This window comes from Ipomoea nil, unplaced genomic scaffold (genome assembly GCF_001879475.1).
Source record: "Ipomoea nil cultivar Tokyo-kokei standard unplaced genomic scaffold, Asagao_1.1 scaffold0482, whole genome shotgun sequence".
NCBI lineage: Eukaryota > Viridiplantae > Streptophyta > Magnoliopsida > Solanales > Convolvulaceae > Ipomoea > Ipomoea nil.
In genome coordinates, this window is record NW_017616910.1 from 304,550 (window position 1) to 320,999 (window position 16,450).

The window sequence follows — 16,450 nt, forward strand, 5'->3', positions numbered from 1 at the left end:
CATCTTTCAATGCATTTTTGACTTGATTATGCGATTTAGGACCATATTTGCCAGCATTGAAAGGATCATTAGATATTGGGAATATTATGAACTCTGCATTTAAGGTATTTTTGGAGATTTTAAGGGTAAATACAAGGGAGGAGGTATATGACAGCTTGAAAATTTAAGCTTTTAAGTATATCTTTATGATGGATAAAGTGTTGAAATACTATAGTTGATTGGACATATAGATCCTCTATAGAGGAAACGTTCGCACACGCATATATACAATGTTGAAAAAGACGCTAGGCGTTCGATATTTTATTTTTTAAGAGATTATTCGCCAAAAAAAAAAAAAAAAAAAAAAAAAAAAAAAAACGGGGTTCAACCGCCTAAACGTCCGACTGCGGAAGAGGCCGATTTCGGCGTTTCTAGGCGTGATTTTTGCAACCATGCATATATATATATATATATATATATATATATATATATATATATATATATATATATAAAAGCAGGCAAGTCCCAAAAGGAATAGTTGACTGGCTAGAAGCTTGGAACATACATATATATAGATAATATAGAGTCAGGCGAGACTGGTTGAAACATGACTCTCATACTTAAAAAACTAATTCAATTCTTGACAACATCCTATTAATCGTGTCCGTCACATAAGTGCAATTTACCTTTGGTGTGTGGTAGGCTACTTTACTTTTGGCCAATCATGCAATGAAAACTATAAGGACAATTTGGTAAATGAAGCAAAAACACAAGTTGTAACAAGGAAATAGGAATGCAAGTTCTATAAAACCAAAGTCATATTTTCATCATCATGAGAACAAACATTCTTACAACCAAAAACCCAAATTTTTAACACTGAGCTCTCTAACCCTAAACCATAGAATTCACATTTTACCTTTCAAACATCTCGAAGAAAGGCGTAGGCCTATCCCTTTGAACCATATATCTTCGGCTCCCTCCCTCCCTACCTCAAAGCCTAAACTAGCAAAATATGTACAAGACAATTGAAGCCGTTAAGAAACAAAGACCATAAACCTCTTGTCATATCTTGCCCGAGACTCCCCCCCACTAGCGCATTTATGTGTTTGCCGACTGCGATGGCACCCTAGGATGGTTATGGTCTCCCTCATAAGTGACAATTAACATTGACGGGTCTTCCAAGCATCTCTCCACGTGCTTCCTCGCAGGGCAGCCTCTCATGCTACTACATTTATAGTATCCCCTGCACGAACACAATAAATATTAGCCCCCGTGGATTTAATATGCTGCAAGTACAAAGCCCATTAATGCTTTTCTCGAGTGACAAGTTATAAAATCAATCCAAGGCAGAGCATGAACATCGATGCTCTTCACTCTTCAACTTGCAACTAAGGATGCAATCAAGTAATCGAACAATCAAACTTGCATCCCGAATTCATTTTTTAATAAGTAAAAAGTCACTACTTTCTAATTATATATCGTTTTTTGGGTATACCCAGGGTTTTCACTATCGGATACAGTGACTAATCCCCTGGATTGTAGGCACCTCTTTTGGGTGAGACAGCTGGCCTGTTTCTAATTATATATCATGGTTAAGAACTTCAGATGCATATATATATATATATATACACACACATATATAGCAATACCTTGGGTGAGGAGAACCCTTGATTGGCTTCTGCCCGTACTTTCTCCAAGAATATTCGTCTTGAGGGATATCAGCTAGCTTGTTACTGATAGCGGGAACTTTAATTGACCTTTTCACCCGATGTTTCCTGTCCCAAAAGTAATTCAAGTTTTGAGTAATCTGAAATAGGAAAACAAAGAACGGAAGAAACACCGTATATACAGGCTAAAAACGAGCCCAGACCTCTTCTTGGAGCAGTGGCATCTACTGCTGCTTCCACATTTCGTGCTTCCATCCTCTCCCCGTCCAGAACACCTTTTCTTGTGCTGATACGAGCTCAGATCAGCGGAACGAGAGGCACCGATTAAATGGAAGGCATTCCCGTCCATATTTGCAACGCTCCCATCAATACTCAGAGAGGAGATGAACGAGCGAGTGGAGGACATGGTAGGGGTGCAAGTGGAGCTATCGAAATTGAGACTAATGCCACTATTGCTACGACGATAAATCATCTCCGCCTGCTGCTGTTTCAACTGCTGCTGATACCTCTGCTGATGCTGTTGTTGTTGAAGGAAGTGATAGCTTGGGATCGGAGTTTGATGGGATAGCGAAACCGGGGTTTTGCCATGTAAGTTTAACTCGAACGAAGGGGGGTTCCCCAATGCAAGACCACTCTTAACACCAGAACCCTTTTCCTGGTTTGAGGGCTCAAGAGAAATGGCAGGGAGAAGCTGCAAGGCTTTGGGGTGATCATCATCCCCTCTGAACATTGGGTTCTCCAAAAGAATGCTTGGAGGGAGAGAGGGGGTATGGATTTTCTTGACCTTTCTCACCCTTGCATGGCCCAAAGTGGAATTGAGCTTAGAAACAACCTTCTTGAACTTATGAACAGCCTCCCCAGTTTCTATGGCTAATTTGGCATACTGGTTTTGATCATGAGGCTGAGACAACAGACTAATAACCCTATGGCAACTCTCCACAGCTGCCCTGTTAGCTTCTTCAATCTCCTCCATCTCCACCCCAAATTACAAACAACTCACAAAAAGCCCTAATTCCTAAAATCTAAGACAGTCAGCACAAAAAACATTGTCAGCTCCACAAATCCATCCATGAAAACATCAACAAAACAGTAACAGGCAAGAGAAACCAAAACCCATTCTCAACAAAACAATCCCCTCTTCTTTTCTCCACACAAATTCAAGATTCAACTCAGCCAAACAAACAAAAAAGAAAAAAGAAAAAAGAGCACCTTTGAAACAGCACAGCAGGTTAAAGTTCAGATTCAGAAGGGTATGCAGAAAACAAGGAAAAAAGCTTTTTAAAAAACGAAGAACCCAGAGAAGAATCAATGGCTAAAGAGAAGATAACGGGCGAAGAGAAGACCTTTGGTTGGAACTCTGGGTGTGCCGTGAAACCCTAGATTCTTCAACCTCCATAAAAACTTGTGATGGGAGAGAAGGAAGGTGTGAAAGAGAAGACTTTGCTTCACTGGAGCAGCATTCACACACCCGAAAGAATACAAAGCTGCAATCTTTTTAATATGTTTATTATTTTCTATCGTTATATATTATTCTTCCACCATTGTTGTCTTTTTTTCTAGAGAGAGATAGGATACCAAGTAGAGAGAGAGACCACACTGGTGAACTACTAGTACTCCAATTCTCACAGAGAGAAAAACAAACAAACAAAAAATATTTGTTTATTTATTTATCAATTATTTATAATTTATTTATTTATATATTAACTATTACAGCTTATGCCAGACTAATCATAAATTGTCAGAATCATTGTTCAATAGCCACTTGAAAAAGTAAATCGTGAGTCGGTCAAGGCTTCTCGTGACTCTCAAACTTTTAGGGTAACGGTGGAATTAATTGAATTAGCCAGCAATGTTATTATTTATTTAAGGGGTAGTCAAATACACTTTGAACTTTTAAAATTTATAATTAACTACATCAACATATCAATTTAGTGCATCGAAGCTCAAAAATCAGTTAGTAACATGTGATAACATGTCACTAGAGTTCAGGTGATGCTCATACGATGTTCCGACTACTTTCGGTGAGAAATCGACGACTAACGAAGTCACTGAAACTGGAGACCAGTTGATTGTCTCCTATAATCAACTTCTCCCCGGGCCAGCTGGTTGCAAAGAAGACGATCGACTACTAATTTTTTTTTTTTGAAATAGTCAAAACATCATCAGAATCTTAGTCATTCATCAATTTTAGACTTCAATATATATTAATTTAAAATAAATGTTGATGTGTTTAATTATAACATTAAAAATGTGAGGATATAACTAACTTGTTGTATAAAATTTATGAGTATTTTTCACCCTTTTTGTTTTATTTAATTATTGCTTGGTTGGAAAATAAGACTTTGGGTAACGGAGAGAGAAGAAAAGAAAAGAAACTGAGAAGGGAAACTGCCGTCTCTGTCGCAGATTTCAAAAGGTGGGACCCATTTTGGACTTTGGTATTCCTTTCTTCTTTTTATGTATGTATTTTTATTTATTTTTTGTTGTTTGATGTAATTAATGTTTTTTCTTTTAATTGGTTCTTGATTAGTGGGATTAATCAAAGATTAATGAAATTTTTACCCAAATAAAGACCCTGCTTTTTGCGAAATCCAATGTAGGTTGTCTTGTCCTGTCCCTTATCAGAGCATCTTTGGCTCCATGATTTGTGAACTTCACTTCTTTACTGTTTTGACTCTCATCTTTAATTATATGAAACCATGTTGCACAATCCATTTCATTGTGGTTTTCCTTTTATAATAATGTATTGGGCAAACAAAAATATATTATTTTTATAGTACTTTACAACAATATATGGATCATCATAAGTTTGATTCTTGTTAAAATCATCTCAGTCCTACTCGTGGCACAATTTTTTTTAGTGTAATTTATTTCTTCTGTCTAGTTTATATAGTGACTGTAGATTTTCATCGTCACTCCAAAACAAAAATAAAAAATAAAAAATTATAGTATATATTTTAGAGAAAATTATATTTTTAATCTGTTGATTGTGATTATGGTGTAAATTCAATCATTCATTATTCACACACACAAATTTTTTAATTTTTAATGATGTAGTATATATATGCTATTTGATTAAAAGCCCTAATGATGCTATCACAATTGAATGATTAGAAGTACTCTCTTTCATATATTTTATCATAAAAGTTATTAGTTGCAAAACACCTTGTAGTCAAGTGACATAACTGTGATTGGTTCAAACCCCATAGAGGCATTGACTCTTTGTGCGTCAGTAGCTGAGTCAGTCGTATTTTTATTGTTTCTATATGCAAAATGCATGTGCTCATTAAACGCGATAAAGTGACTGACAGTGTCCACAGTCCACCTACTGTTCGTTATTTTTATTGTTTCTACATGCAATATGCATGTGCTCGCTAAACACGGTAAAGTGACTGACAGTATCCACCTACTATCCGTTATTTTATTATTTCTTTTATTTGTTTCTACATGTGCCCAGTAAACAGTTAAACACGGTAAAGTGATAGATAACACATGTTCTCGCTAAACACAGTAAAGTGACTGACAGTGTCCACCTACTGTCGGTTATTTTTATTGTTTCTTTTATTTGTTTCTGCATGTGCCCAGTAAACACGGTAAAGTGATAGATAACGTCAACCTACTATCTGTTACTTTACCGTTACTTTTATTTGTTTTAATAATATATAATAAAGATAATTTTATTTAAATTATAAATTAATGTAAAATAATTATAATTTATTTAATTTAAAATATGATTAATAAATAAAAAATAGAGTTAATACCCAAAATGGTCCATCGACTATGCCATAATTACCAATTTGGTCCTCAACTACCATTCTTACCTAATTAAGTCCTCAACTATGTAACTTTTACTCAATTAAGTCCTCAACTATACAATTCTTACCCAATTTAGTCCTCAACTATACAATTCTTACCCAATCTAGTCCTCTGTATTAATTTGACTGTTTGTTGACTATCAAAAGTCGGGATAAAATTATAATTTTACAAGATTTCTCCTTCCTCTCCATTTAGCAGCGCCAAACCATGCAGCAATACACTCCGATCATATTTCAATCGTCAAAAAATCATTGGAAATCAAATTCATGGGCTATCCGATGCATAACCACTACTTCGATACTGACAGGTTTAGAACCCAACCGGAGCTTATTGCTACATGGTTTGGCGCTGCTAAATGAGGAGGAAGGAGAAAACTTGTAAAATTACAACTTTATTTCCACTTTTGACAGTCAACAAACAGTCAAATTGACAAAGGACTAAATTGGGTAAAAATTGTATAGTTGAGGACTTAATTGGGTAAGAATGATAGTCGATGACCAAATTGATAATTACGACATAGTTGAGGGACTATTTTGGATATTAACTCTAAAAAATATTAAAAATGGTTAATAATAGCGAGTTTACAAATATTCTTGTGCAATAGCAAAACAACATATTAAAAATAGATTGATATTAAGTGATGATGCGGAATGAAAATATTTGTACCACATTATAGATGCCCTAATATCTTGAAAGAGTAAATCAAATATTTTCCATACATAGTACAATCATGATATGGTGATATATGGTATGATAACATTTTTCATAGTTTGACAAGACATTTCTTGCTAAATTCTTGCCTTTTTTATTTGGTAAAAAGTTACCTTTTATGTTTTAGCCATGCTTGGTAATTTGGGTTATGAGGATTTGCATTCTTCAAGTGTAAAGTTAAAAATATTGTTGAGTGGAGGTGAAAAATTGAAACATGATAAAAAAAAATATTCATGACAAATTTAAAACATTATTAATTGAATAACGGTTCAAACAGAAAATATACTATAAGCATGGTTGCAATAAGCGCTAATCGGGCGGTAGAGTAGCGCCTAGCGCCTAGACGACCTAGGCGGAGCCTAAGCGGCCTAGGCGGCTAACTAAAAAAAAAAAAAAGAAAAACAGTGCACATCTGTAGGTGCATATATGTCATATTTTATATATATATATATATATATATATATATATATATATATATATATATATATATATATATATATATATATATATATATATATATATATATATATATAAATGAAAAAAATTAGCAAGGTCGAGTTGGCCGGGTTAACTCGACTAACTAGACAGAAATGGACGAGTTAACTCGGCGTAATCGGCCGAGTTAGGCGCTAGGCGAGCGCCTAGAGTGGAAATCGCCACGGCCTAGGGGCGCCTAGCACCTAGGGGCCGATTAATCGGTGCCTTGGCGGGATTTTTGCAACACTGACTATAAGTCAAAATATATACAATTATACATTATAAATCACACAACATTTACATCGTTGATATAATATTCTTAAATACTTTTTATTTTTTAATTTGATCAGCTTCAAGTTCTGCTTAGATTAATTTGAATACGATGATACACATTTAATTTTGTTGGGTAGACTGTTTTGAATGAAGAATTAGTCTTTTCCGGTAAGATGTGAATAACTGAATACCGGTACAATATGAGAAAAAAAAATCATGATTTACAATATAAACTAGCCCGCTTTTATGTACTGTCTATGTAATAGGCTCAATTAAAAAAAGTATTGATAAAAATCAAACTCATAACACTCTGATATAATAATATGTTCTAACCACGGTCATTTTTGGGGTTACAACATAAACTTTAGACTTTATGTTGACTAATCCAAAAAGAAAATTGGATGTATAAAAAGCATGAGGGGTTGTTTGGACTAATCCCTTGTTTGGTAGTGAGGGATATGCTTGTGATTACATTGGGTGGACATTTAATATTAATATTTGGGTTATTGGGGATTGCAATTTTATTAATTTAATTGAATACGGAGTAATTAATTTGACCATTTTATCGTTAATCTATGGTGCTTACACCATTTTATCATTCATTAAACGTAAGAGCATCCTCAATATATAAGTTTTTAGCATAAAGTTTTTAGGTACCAAATAAGGGAGAGGAGAGAGAAAAATGTGTGAAAAAAGAATAAAGAAAAAAATAAAAAATAAAATTGAAAAAACTCTAGTCACAAATTTCATTATCTCTCTTGGTGGAACCACATTTATGACAAAATTCTCATTCTTGCAGGAGGCACTCACCCATCTCTCTCCTCTCTCCTCTACATACCCATTTTTTTCTTAATTCTTGTGTAAAATCCCCTTGTTGGGGATGCTCTAATGAAAAGAAAAAAGTTACGAGGTCGTTTACTAACTTGGAAAAATGGAGAATTTTTCAAAAAATGGAGAAATTGAGAAGTGGAAAAAATAAAAATTGGAGAAGTTGTTTACCATATATCTTCTTCCAAATGCTTACTCCATCTCCATTTTCCAATTTCATGTATATTTTTGGAGAAAGAAAATTTGGACTTCTCCAAATGGAGAGATGGAGAAAATGCGCGTGAACAGTAACCTGTCCAAGAGGTCGCGGGTTTGAATTTAAATTGTTGCTTTGCACGTCAGTTATGCTCTGCCTTTGCTTCATTATTATTATTATTATTATTATTATTATTTAATTTTCCCCTTTCTTCATCCTTATGCACACATAATAATAATAATAATAATAATAATAATAATAATAATAATAATAATAATAATAATAATAATAATAATAATAATAATAATAATATTATTATTATTATTATTATTATTATTATTATTATTATTATTATTATTATTATCATCTTTGTTGTAGAAATGTAAAAATGCTATACGGAATGATTGTATTTAATAATAATCATAAAATTAGAGAAATGAAGAATTAGAGGAATGGGGAATGAAAATTGAAAAATTGGAGAAATGGAAAACCGGAAGAATGGAGAAAGAAAACTGGAAAAATGGAAAAATGGAAAATTGGAAATGGAAAAACAGATAAACGAAGTAAACGACCCCTACATCTTTTAACAATTACGGAGTAATTATTTATTGTCATGTCAAAGAGGGAATAATATGCTTGTAGCTAAATGTATTTGGTGTGATTAGGAAAGAGAAGATGAGAGGGATGAAAAGAAAAAAAAAAATTAAACTCTGAAAAAATAATAAATAAATAAAAATTTACGCGTCCAGTTGAGCGCGAGAGTTTCGCCTCCTCATGCGAGGCAGAATGGTAGGTGTGGTTGAACTTTGATTTTTTTTTAAGGCGAATAACCCCTAAAAAAAATTAAAAAACAAACGGACGCTTATCATCTTTTTCAACACTAGTATTAAGAGGTTTGAATTCGCCTCAACTCATTACTCGAATTATTCGACCTCGAGTTCATATTAATAGTAACCGAATCAAGTTCAAACATTTATCGAATCGAATCCGAATAGTTTAACTCATTGACACCTGTAAATACCAGTGTCTCTTGTCCGGAGTAGAAACTCATATAGTCATATGTGCACCAAAAGGCTATACAATGTCTCATTATCATGTTGCATGGGATGATGAGTCCAAACTCTTCTATCTTGAAGAGGTCAAAGTAAAACTGGAGTTTTTGGTGGGTTTCAAAATATGTTGGCTTTCACCACCTTGTAACATACGTTTAGATTGAAGAAGGCAATGTCTGCATGTCATAGTCTTTGACTCAAATAGTATCATTTTGAAGTTTTAATTTAAGTAATCTTATTCAGGATGGATGGCCTGGATTCAATGATATGTCATAAGATCATTGACCACTAGTCATATAACCAATTTGCTAAATAATGCCCACTGCGGGCATTGTGTTATATAGTCAAAAATGTTTTACTTTTGTTTGAAATGTTGGGGTTATTGTTAGACTTTAGTTTATATATTATTGAGTGAGCAAAGGGTCTAATAATGATGAAAGTTAGGTTATTCGCATTTTTATAAAGGGTTGCGGTTTTGTCACGCAAGATTTTGTTTTTTTTGTTTTTTTTTTTTATAAACTAGTTGTATTGCACTCTTGCAATACATACGGATGTCATCAAGCCTCACTCTTCAAATGACAGGGCGGTGCCTCTTTTTAAAAAAAAAAAAAATTTATTATTTTGAATTGTAATGACAGGGAAAACTTATGAATAAACTAAACTAACAAAAAATTATATGTCTCTAGCAGCAATCCTTCAAAGTTTAGGAGTGCCGAATCGATCTTCAAACTAAAGCTTCTTTAGATCAGAACATGAAAATGAATTTGAATTGTACAAATATAGAAAAAAATGTGGTGAATTGATTATATGATAGTATAATCTATTTTTAAAATGAGAAAATATTTTAGAAATGTAAATAGTTTTAGTTTCTATTTCGGTAGGATTATCGATGTTACATAAGAATGAAAAGTGTGTCTTTAATTTGTCTAAGTAAAACTAGTCGGAATACTTTGCAACATCAGTACAACTTCTTAAATTTAAAAAAATTTACATTTAACATATAATAATATGCCACATTCAAGTTCCTTTGCTGTGGGCACATTCCTACTAGACTTGGTCCAAACCCCTTTTTTTGTTCCTTTTGTTTTTTAAGAGAACATATTCTTCATATATTATAGCATAGTTGAATCTAGTGGACATGTGTTAACAATGAACAAATTAAATGGACATCCCTTTTTCTTTGTGGTGCTTTCAAGATTGTGAAAAAAAAAAAAAAATCTTCTATAATATTTTACACATTTAATAAAATTATATATAAATATAATTAATTAATTTAGTGTACCAATAATATCTAATACAATTATATATAATATTTTTTTTATTATATTTGATACTATTAACACTAATATCAATAGTACTGATACAATTAAGTATATCATATGTAAGTGTACCCAGTAATATTAGCATTATTGTCAATTGACACAAAATAAACAATATAATCATAAGTTACCAAAATATCATATATAATGTACCAGATATTATTAACTAATTGACACAAAATAAAAGATATATATATATATATATATATATATAAAAGTTAACAAAATATCATACATGTTATTGTCAATACCCTCTTGGTTGAGCTCATTGCATAGGGTCTTCATAGTGCTATTTACCTTTCATTTGTGATTTTCATATCAGACTATTACGTAGAAGTAAAATTTATTTCATTCACACTCGATTGCGTATTTTCCTTTATTGTTGTTGATACACACAAATCAAAAGATATATCTATAAGTTAGCAAATTAAAAAGTTGTGAATTATGAAATCATTAAAGGCAGCTTTAATTTGGGGTAGCTAAGATAGATAATGCAGTGTGAATTAAGTAGTGTAGAAATATGATATGAAGAGTCATTTGTTTAATGATTGGGAGCAAGAAAAGAGGGAATTTCACATACTTTAATGAGGCTGGAGGCATATTGATTCAAACACTTTACCTTTGTATTGTTTTTTGGCTAAAAAGCATAAAAAAGCAACCTAGTGCCTTGGGATCCCAAGAGACAGAATATTGCTGCTCAAATGAATACAGTGCCCATAAAAGGGGAGATTATTGCTCCTTATGATATTTTTTTTTGGAGGATAAGAGAAATCTTATTACAATTTGAGAGTATATATTGGATAAATTTAATTTTAGTGTTCGAACTAGTGGTTACATTACATGATCCTTATTTTTTTGGTCTGCTCATTTTGGACAATCCACTAAAGGGTCTTAGAGTAACCTCAATAGCTCTTGATTTTTCGCGATTTTTGAAATCCCAATTAGAAAAGAGAGAGGAGAGCAACAAAAAAGGGAGAAAAAGAGAGAAAAAGAAACTGAAAAAGAGCATAAATATACGCCCAATAGGCTGGGTGCGCTTCTTGCGCTCCACGCGCAGATTCCATCCGTTGTTTTTCCTGTTCTCTCATCTGGCAGACCCCACAAAAAATCAAAAATAGCCGGAGAAAAAATCAACAAAAGAAAAAAAAAAACACTCCAAATTTATTAAAAATCAAACCTCTAGTTTTTTATTGTTTCAAAAACTATGAAAAAATCTTATTGGGGATGCTCTTAGGAGTCTACTAGTTGCATATGCAGGAGTTGTCTGACCCAGATTTTTGTAAATTTTTTATTTTATTTTGATTCTTTTCAAATCAAAATGACTAAACACTCACAAATATGTGAATTATGCACTCACGACATAACTTTTTACTTTTAGTGAGATTTAAAAATCATGTTGCCTCCGATCTATGACTAGCTTAGTTAAAGTTATTTAGCATACTCCAATGAAATCTTGATTCCTCCCATCTTTTTGAGAAAGCAAAAACACAAAAGAGAAGAAACAAGGAAAAGGAGAAGACTATGATGATGCTGGGAATTTTGTTTTGCCATTTTAAATGTCAAGCTACCATTAAAAAGGGCACCAGTTGATGAGTTAAGTTTGATTCTAGGTTGAAACTTTGCTTTTTGTTCTTTAAGGTTTGGATTTCCATATGATAAGATGCTGTTTTGTGACTTTGTGTGAAGTAGTTTGATCTCTCTCTCAAATTATTTCTTAACTAACCTACACTTTTTTCCATGTTTGGTTGGAGATAAAACTTGCATACACTGTTACACCAATCAATACACTAATTCAAAATTTCAACAAATCCCCAATAATTATCTACCTTCTTAAACCCCACATTAACAACCCTCTTTCCCAAAAGATTATAACATTAGGTAGCATGAAAACACTTATGAAACGCAAAAAAAGTTCTCTGAAGAGTTTTATACAATTTCTACTAGTTTTTCGGAAAAAATGTTTTTTAAAACATGAAAACGTTCCCCCTTGGGAGGTTTTGCCCACCGTAGTTGTAATCTTCACTAACTTAAATTCTACTTCAATGCCAAAGTTCAATCACAAAACCAAACATAGGGAGTGCAGTCTTGGCCTGAAAATCTTTCCCAAATTCATAATAGGAATACCATATGATTCTCAAACTCAGTATATAGAGATCACATCACAAGGGAAAACCAATTGGGTCTTAGGATCTTTACCCAAGACAGACAAGGCAGGCAATTGTTATATCATGGACCAGGATTCACAATGGTGAATCCTAATACAAAAATTATGTACTTTTAGTTAACACATTATGTACCTACAGGCTACAGTTAACCATTTCTGTACATGTAAATAAATAACTTGATAATTGCTGACACATAATATGATAGCTACAGGTACAGAAACTATCAACTACATCTATAAAATGTGTCAACTATAGATACAGAATCTAACTTGATAATTGCTGACACATAATATGATAGCTACAAGTACAGAAACTATCAATTGCAGTCTGCAGGTACAAAATGTGTCAACTATAAATACAGAATATGAAGGTTATTTTTGGATCAAGGTCTACAATGCAAGATAGACCCTGATTTGCCCAAGGCAGGCACAATAAGGGTGACTGCTAGTACTAGCAGGCATGAGGAATCCCACTTTTCAGCTTTCATAAGAAGCAGTACCCTCACAATGCTCATTTGAGAGGGGGATATGACTTTTCAAATTTCAAAAGAAAAAAAAGAAAAAAAAAAAAAGACTGCTCCATTATTGTGGTCACTCATGGAATTGCACTATGCAGAAATGAACAGAAGTGTGCAAATCCAAGATAAAATTTTTGAAACACAACCTACCAGCTTTAACTTGCATGTTGCTTTGGTGCTTTGACAGTACAGAATTGAAATTCATCCTTTTAGCAACAGTAATTCCAATCATGCAGGCATGCCCTTTGATTGATTAGTACGCAAAGAAGGTAAACGAGATGTACATCGAAGTTAGCAAAGCAAAAAGACAAACGCTGCATGCAACCATAACCAAACTACAAACGTCTTTTCAGGCGTTTTGTCCTTGTTGGAGAGAGACTTTATTGTTTCCGCCCCCTCCCTTTCTTGGCTGGCAGTGACCCAATCTGCTCTTTTCCACCAACTTCTGAAATATCCGCTGCAAAGAGGAAACAGGTAAATCACTAAATCATCATCATCATGGTAGAGAGAACTAATGCACGTTCATTAGCATAGAACTCGTAAAAAGAGTAAAAAGTTATACCATCAGCTCCACGAGACATCAGGGTGAAGAATATATTGTTAAACTTCTCCATTTTCTTGGCATCTTGAGCTTGGTCTGTCTTGAACTTTATACACTATAATGACAAAATTCAAAAATAAAAAAGAAGAAATCATGAAAGACTGAATGACTTAGCATCTAAAAATAGCAATTGAAAGGCACATATTATGATATCAAAATGGCGCAGAAAAAGAACCACACATGGCTTCAATTCCTTTAGGAAAAAAAAAAAAAGAAATTGGAAAAACAGGAAGCAAATGGTGTAAGTAGTATCTGGAAAGAGATTATTGGGCAAACTGTTTGTGTACCTTCATCAGAAAAAGAAATACCAATTTCAAGGTTCATCCAGTACTGTTGCCATTGCTTTATCCAACATTAGATTGTTACAATCTTTTCACATAGCTTTAGTCTTGCAATCAGATTGTTAAGGTTTGACTACTTTTATCATGCATTTGAGGATATGTAAACCAAATATCTATATCCCACTCTGTTTGTTTCATACACATGGAGTTGGTAGTAAGCTGTTAATATTAAATGAAGAAAAAAAAAAAAGACAAATATGGTTCTAAGGCAAGCAAATTTAGAAAACCACCAAGATCGCTCTGTGTTAGACCTCACTCCTAATCAACACTTCCAGTGAAGGTCATGGTGACTCTTAATCTGATGTCTTGGCAAACATATGCTTTTACTAAATTCCCTCACGGGAATTCTTGCTTGCCTCTACAAGGACCTACTTTGTGCCAGGTTCAACTAAACACATTGAATTCAGCTTACAGATTCATATTAACTGTTCCCAAGTACCTTGTGGTCTGATGGCATAACTATTACCATTCCAAACGGAAGGTCTCAGGTTCGAGTCTTATTCCAATCAAGGGTGTTGACATTATCATGTTGAGCAAATACTATGAATAGGTTAGATTGTAGTACTCAAAACAAAACCAAAAAAATAAAAAATAAAAATCATATTAACTGTTCATAGAGCATAATGTTGGCAAGTGGTAACACTTCATTTCTGTCCAAACCATGTCCCTTGTTTGTAGGGAGTAGCACATTCGGCTTCAAGTAGATGACATGATATATCTAGTAATGCTTTTAATGAGTGCAGTCAGTGCACTGAAGTTTTGGTCAACTTGGCAATGCCTAAACTGTACAGCCAACTTGGTGATTTTTTTCCACACCAACAAATATGCAGTGCAGACACAGTGCAAGGCCAACATAATCCTCAATGATAGACTGTCAAAAAGTACGAATAATTCTTCAAAAAGAACAATTTTTATTTTTTAATCAAGAAAATCAGCTCCCCCAACCCAATCACAAGCTATCAACAAGCATTGCACCTTGCCACAAGCACTCGAAGAACTCATATATGTTGCCACAAAATTACAGCATGCCAATGAATACATTATTAAAAACATCATTATAGATAGTACCAATAAAGAAAACAAATGGCCTCATTCTTAAGATCTCTGGTATGCATCAAAACAACTGAGTGAGCACACTATGAAAAACTGAAACTGTGTTGCCAACATCATAATTTGCTGTCCCAAAAACCAATCAGGCATTCAAATACCAAATTTGATGCAATAATAACCAGGAGAACAGACAAAATCCTACTTAGATACAAGGGACAGGCCATGTCTAAATACGAGTCTGCAATTTCATGTTTATGCAGTTTATAAACAAAAATAAATAATTAAAATGTTGCAAATTATGAATTGAAATATACCTACCTCTTTATTATCAGTAACTTTGAGAACCAGTTTACCATCGGAATGCCTGTATTTCATAACATACCGCGTCTGCACCAAATTTTAAATTCAGAACGAATTTTCCAGTAAAGAAAACAATGGAGATTTTAAAATACATAGCATATGCATATACATTATCAGGATTGGCGCGAAAGAGCTGTGTGGATTTTTCAACGAAATCGTCCCAAGAAATGATGTAAACCATTGCTGTAAACTCCAATCCGATACCCACTGCTTTCCCCCGCTGCGTAATTACAAGAAACAGAGAATCCTCGGACGCCGGCGACTATCTTTCGCGGTCCCGATCGACAAGTATTCGATTTTTTTGGCTTTCCTTTGTCTAGGGTTTTATTACGATTTTAAACATGTCTGACAATTGTGGTTGGTCCAGTGGTTCCCCTTGCATGCTGACTAGACATGGTTAACGTCAGTGTCATTAATCTTTATTTTTTTTTGAAAGGTGTCATTAATTTTATTTTTTTTTTAACGAAAAACGTCCTCAATCATATAATAGCCCGTAAACTCTTGTAAGGACATCTTCGATAGTGGGGTTCTTATTATAATTGTTGAAGACTTTTGTAAGTATAATTAAGAAAAAGACAAAAAATATAACAAATGCTGAACGATCAGCAACGCGCCCAGACGCGTGCACTAGGCACAATTGTAGGCTTCACGCGAGAAGCACGAGAACGAGACTAGCTTTAAAGTGTTATGAGTGTTGTGGATCCCACTATTCTGAAAAATCTCCAAATTAACAAGAAAGAACTGAGTTATTCTCTCTCTTCATTATCTCTCTACCTCCAAATTAACAAGAAAGAACTTAGTTATTCTCTCTCTTCCAAGTTAGCGTCTTTTTATTAAAAACGGTGAATAACCCCTTTAGAGCATCCTTATGAGTTGGGGATATTATGGGGAGAATGTAAGAGTAGGAAAGAGAATAATGTGGGAGGGGAGGGAAAAAAATCAAAACTAATTTTATAAAAACACTAAAAATAATAAGCATGTCATTTCTCTATTGGTTCTCTCTCTTCCATCATTAATTCTTTTTTTGGGGCAGAGTAATATCTCAACCTTTGCAGATGCTCCCACCCCATCTCTCTCTTGATTCTCTCTTTGTCACCA

General features: G+C 33.7%; 2 protein-coding genes and 1 long non-coding RNA gene across 5 annotated transcripts; 1 reads left to right on the top strand and 2 right to left on the bottom strand.

Moving 5' to 3' along the window:
• Positions 1 to 782: 782 nt before the first annotated feature.
• LOC109173833 (probable WRKY transcription factor 21) lies at positions 783 to 3,272 on the bottom strand. Of its 3 annotated transcripts, none has more exons than XM_019323149.1 (4): positions 2,990 to 3,272; positions 1,850 to 2,668; positions 1,629 to 1,754; positions 783 to 1,222 (listed from the first exon to the last, which is right to left on the bottom strand). In XM_019323149.1, the coding sequence occupies exons 2-4, from the start codon at positions 2,617 to 2,619 to the stop codon at positions 1,078 to 1,080; spliced, it is 1,041 nt and encodes a 346-aa protein (XP_019178694.1). In that variant the 5' UTR covers positions 2,620 to 2,668; positions 2,990 to 3,272; the 3' UTR covers positions 783 to 1,077. The 3 variants fall into 3 exon arrangements, with proteins under 3 accessions (XP_019178694.1, XP_019178695.1, XP_019178696.1); XM_019323151.1 differs by lacking the exon at positions 783 to 1,222 and adding an exon at positions 1,301 to 1,393 and having other exon boundaries at positions 1,598 to 1,754; XM_019323150.1 differs by having other exon boundaries at positions 1,850 to 3,226.
• A 5,626-nt stretch (positions 3,273 to 8,898) lies between these two features.
• On the top strand, positions 8,899 to 14,516 carry LOC109173459. The gene is made up of 3 exons (XR_002052915.1): positions 8,899 to 8,910; positions 14,121 to 14,216; positions 14,357 to 14,516. It is a non-coding gene; the product is annotated as an uncharacterized LOC109173459 (long non-coding RNA).
• Positions 13,046 to 15,721, bottom strand: LOC109173458 (signal recognition particle 9 kDa protein-like). The gene is made up of 4 exons (XM_019322690.1): positions 15,462 to 15,721; positions 15,311 to 15,379; positions 13,563 to 13,656; positions 13,046 to 13,457 (listed from the first exon to the last, which is right to left on the bottom strand). Exons 1-4 carry the CDS (start codon positions 15,531 to 15,533, stop codon positions 13,381 to 13,383), a joined length of 312 nt encoding a protein of 103 aa, XP_019178235.1. The 5' UTR covers positions 15,534 to 15,721; the 3' UTR covers positions 13,046 to 13,380.
• Between the last annotated feature and the right edge of the window lie 729 nt (positions 15,722 to 16,450).

Bases quoted from the DNA above. Each gene is read 5' to 3' on its own strand.
- LOC109173458 (XM_019322690.1), bottom strand. From the start codon at position 15,533: ATGGTTTACATCATTTCTTGGGACGATTTCGTTGAAAAATCCACACAG. The intron at 15,380-15,461 runs GTATATGCATAT...AATTTGGTGCAG, and splicing joins TTCGCGCCAATCCTGATAAT to ACGCGGTATGTTATGAAATA. The intron at 13,657-15,310 runs GTAGGTATATTT...TTGTCATTATAG, and splicing joins AAGTTACTGATAATAAAGAG to TGTATAAAGTTCAAGACAGA.
- LOC109173833 (XM_019323149.1), bottom strand. From the start codon at position 2,619: ATGGAGGAGATTGAAGAAGCTAACAGGGCAGCTGTGGAGAGTTGCCAT. The intron at 1,755-1,849 runs GTCTGGGCTCGT...CTTTTGGGACAG, and splicing joins TGCCACTGCTCCAAGAAGAG to GAAACATCGGGTGAAAAGGT. The intron at 1,223-1,628 runs GTATTGCTATAT...GTGTTCGTGCAG, and splicing joins AAGGGTTCTCCTCACCCAAG to GGGATACTATAAATGTAGTA.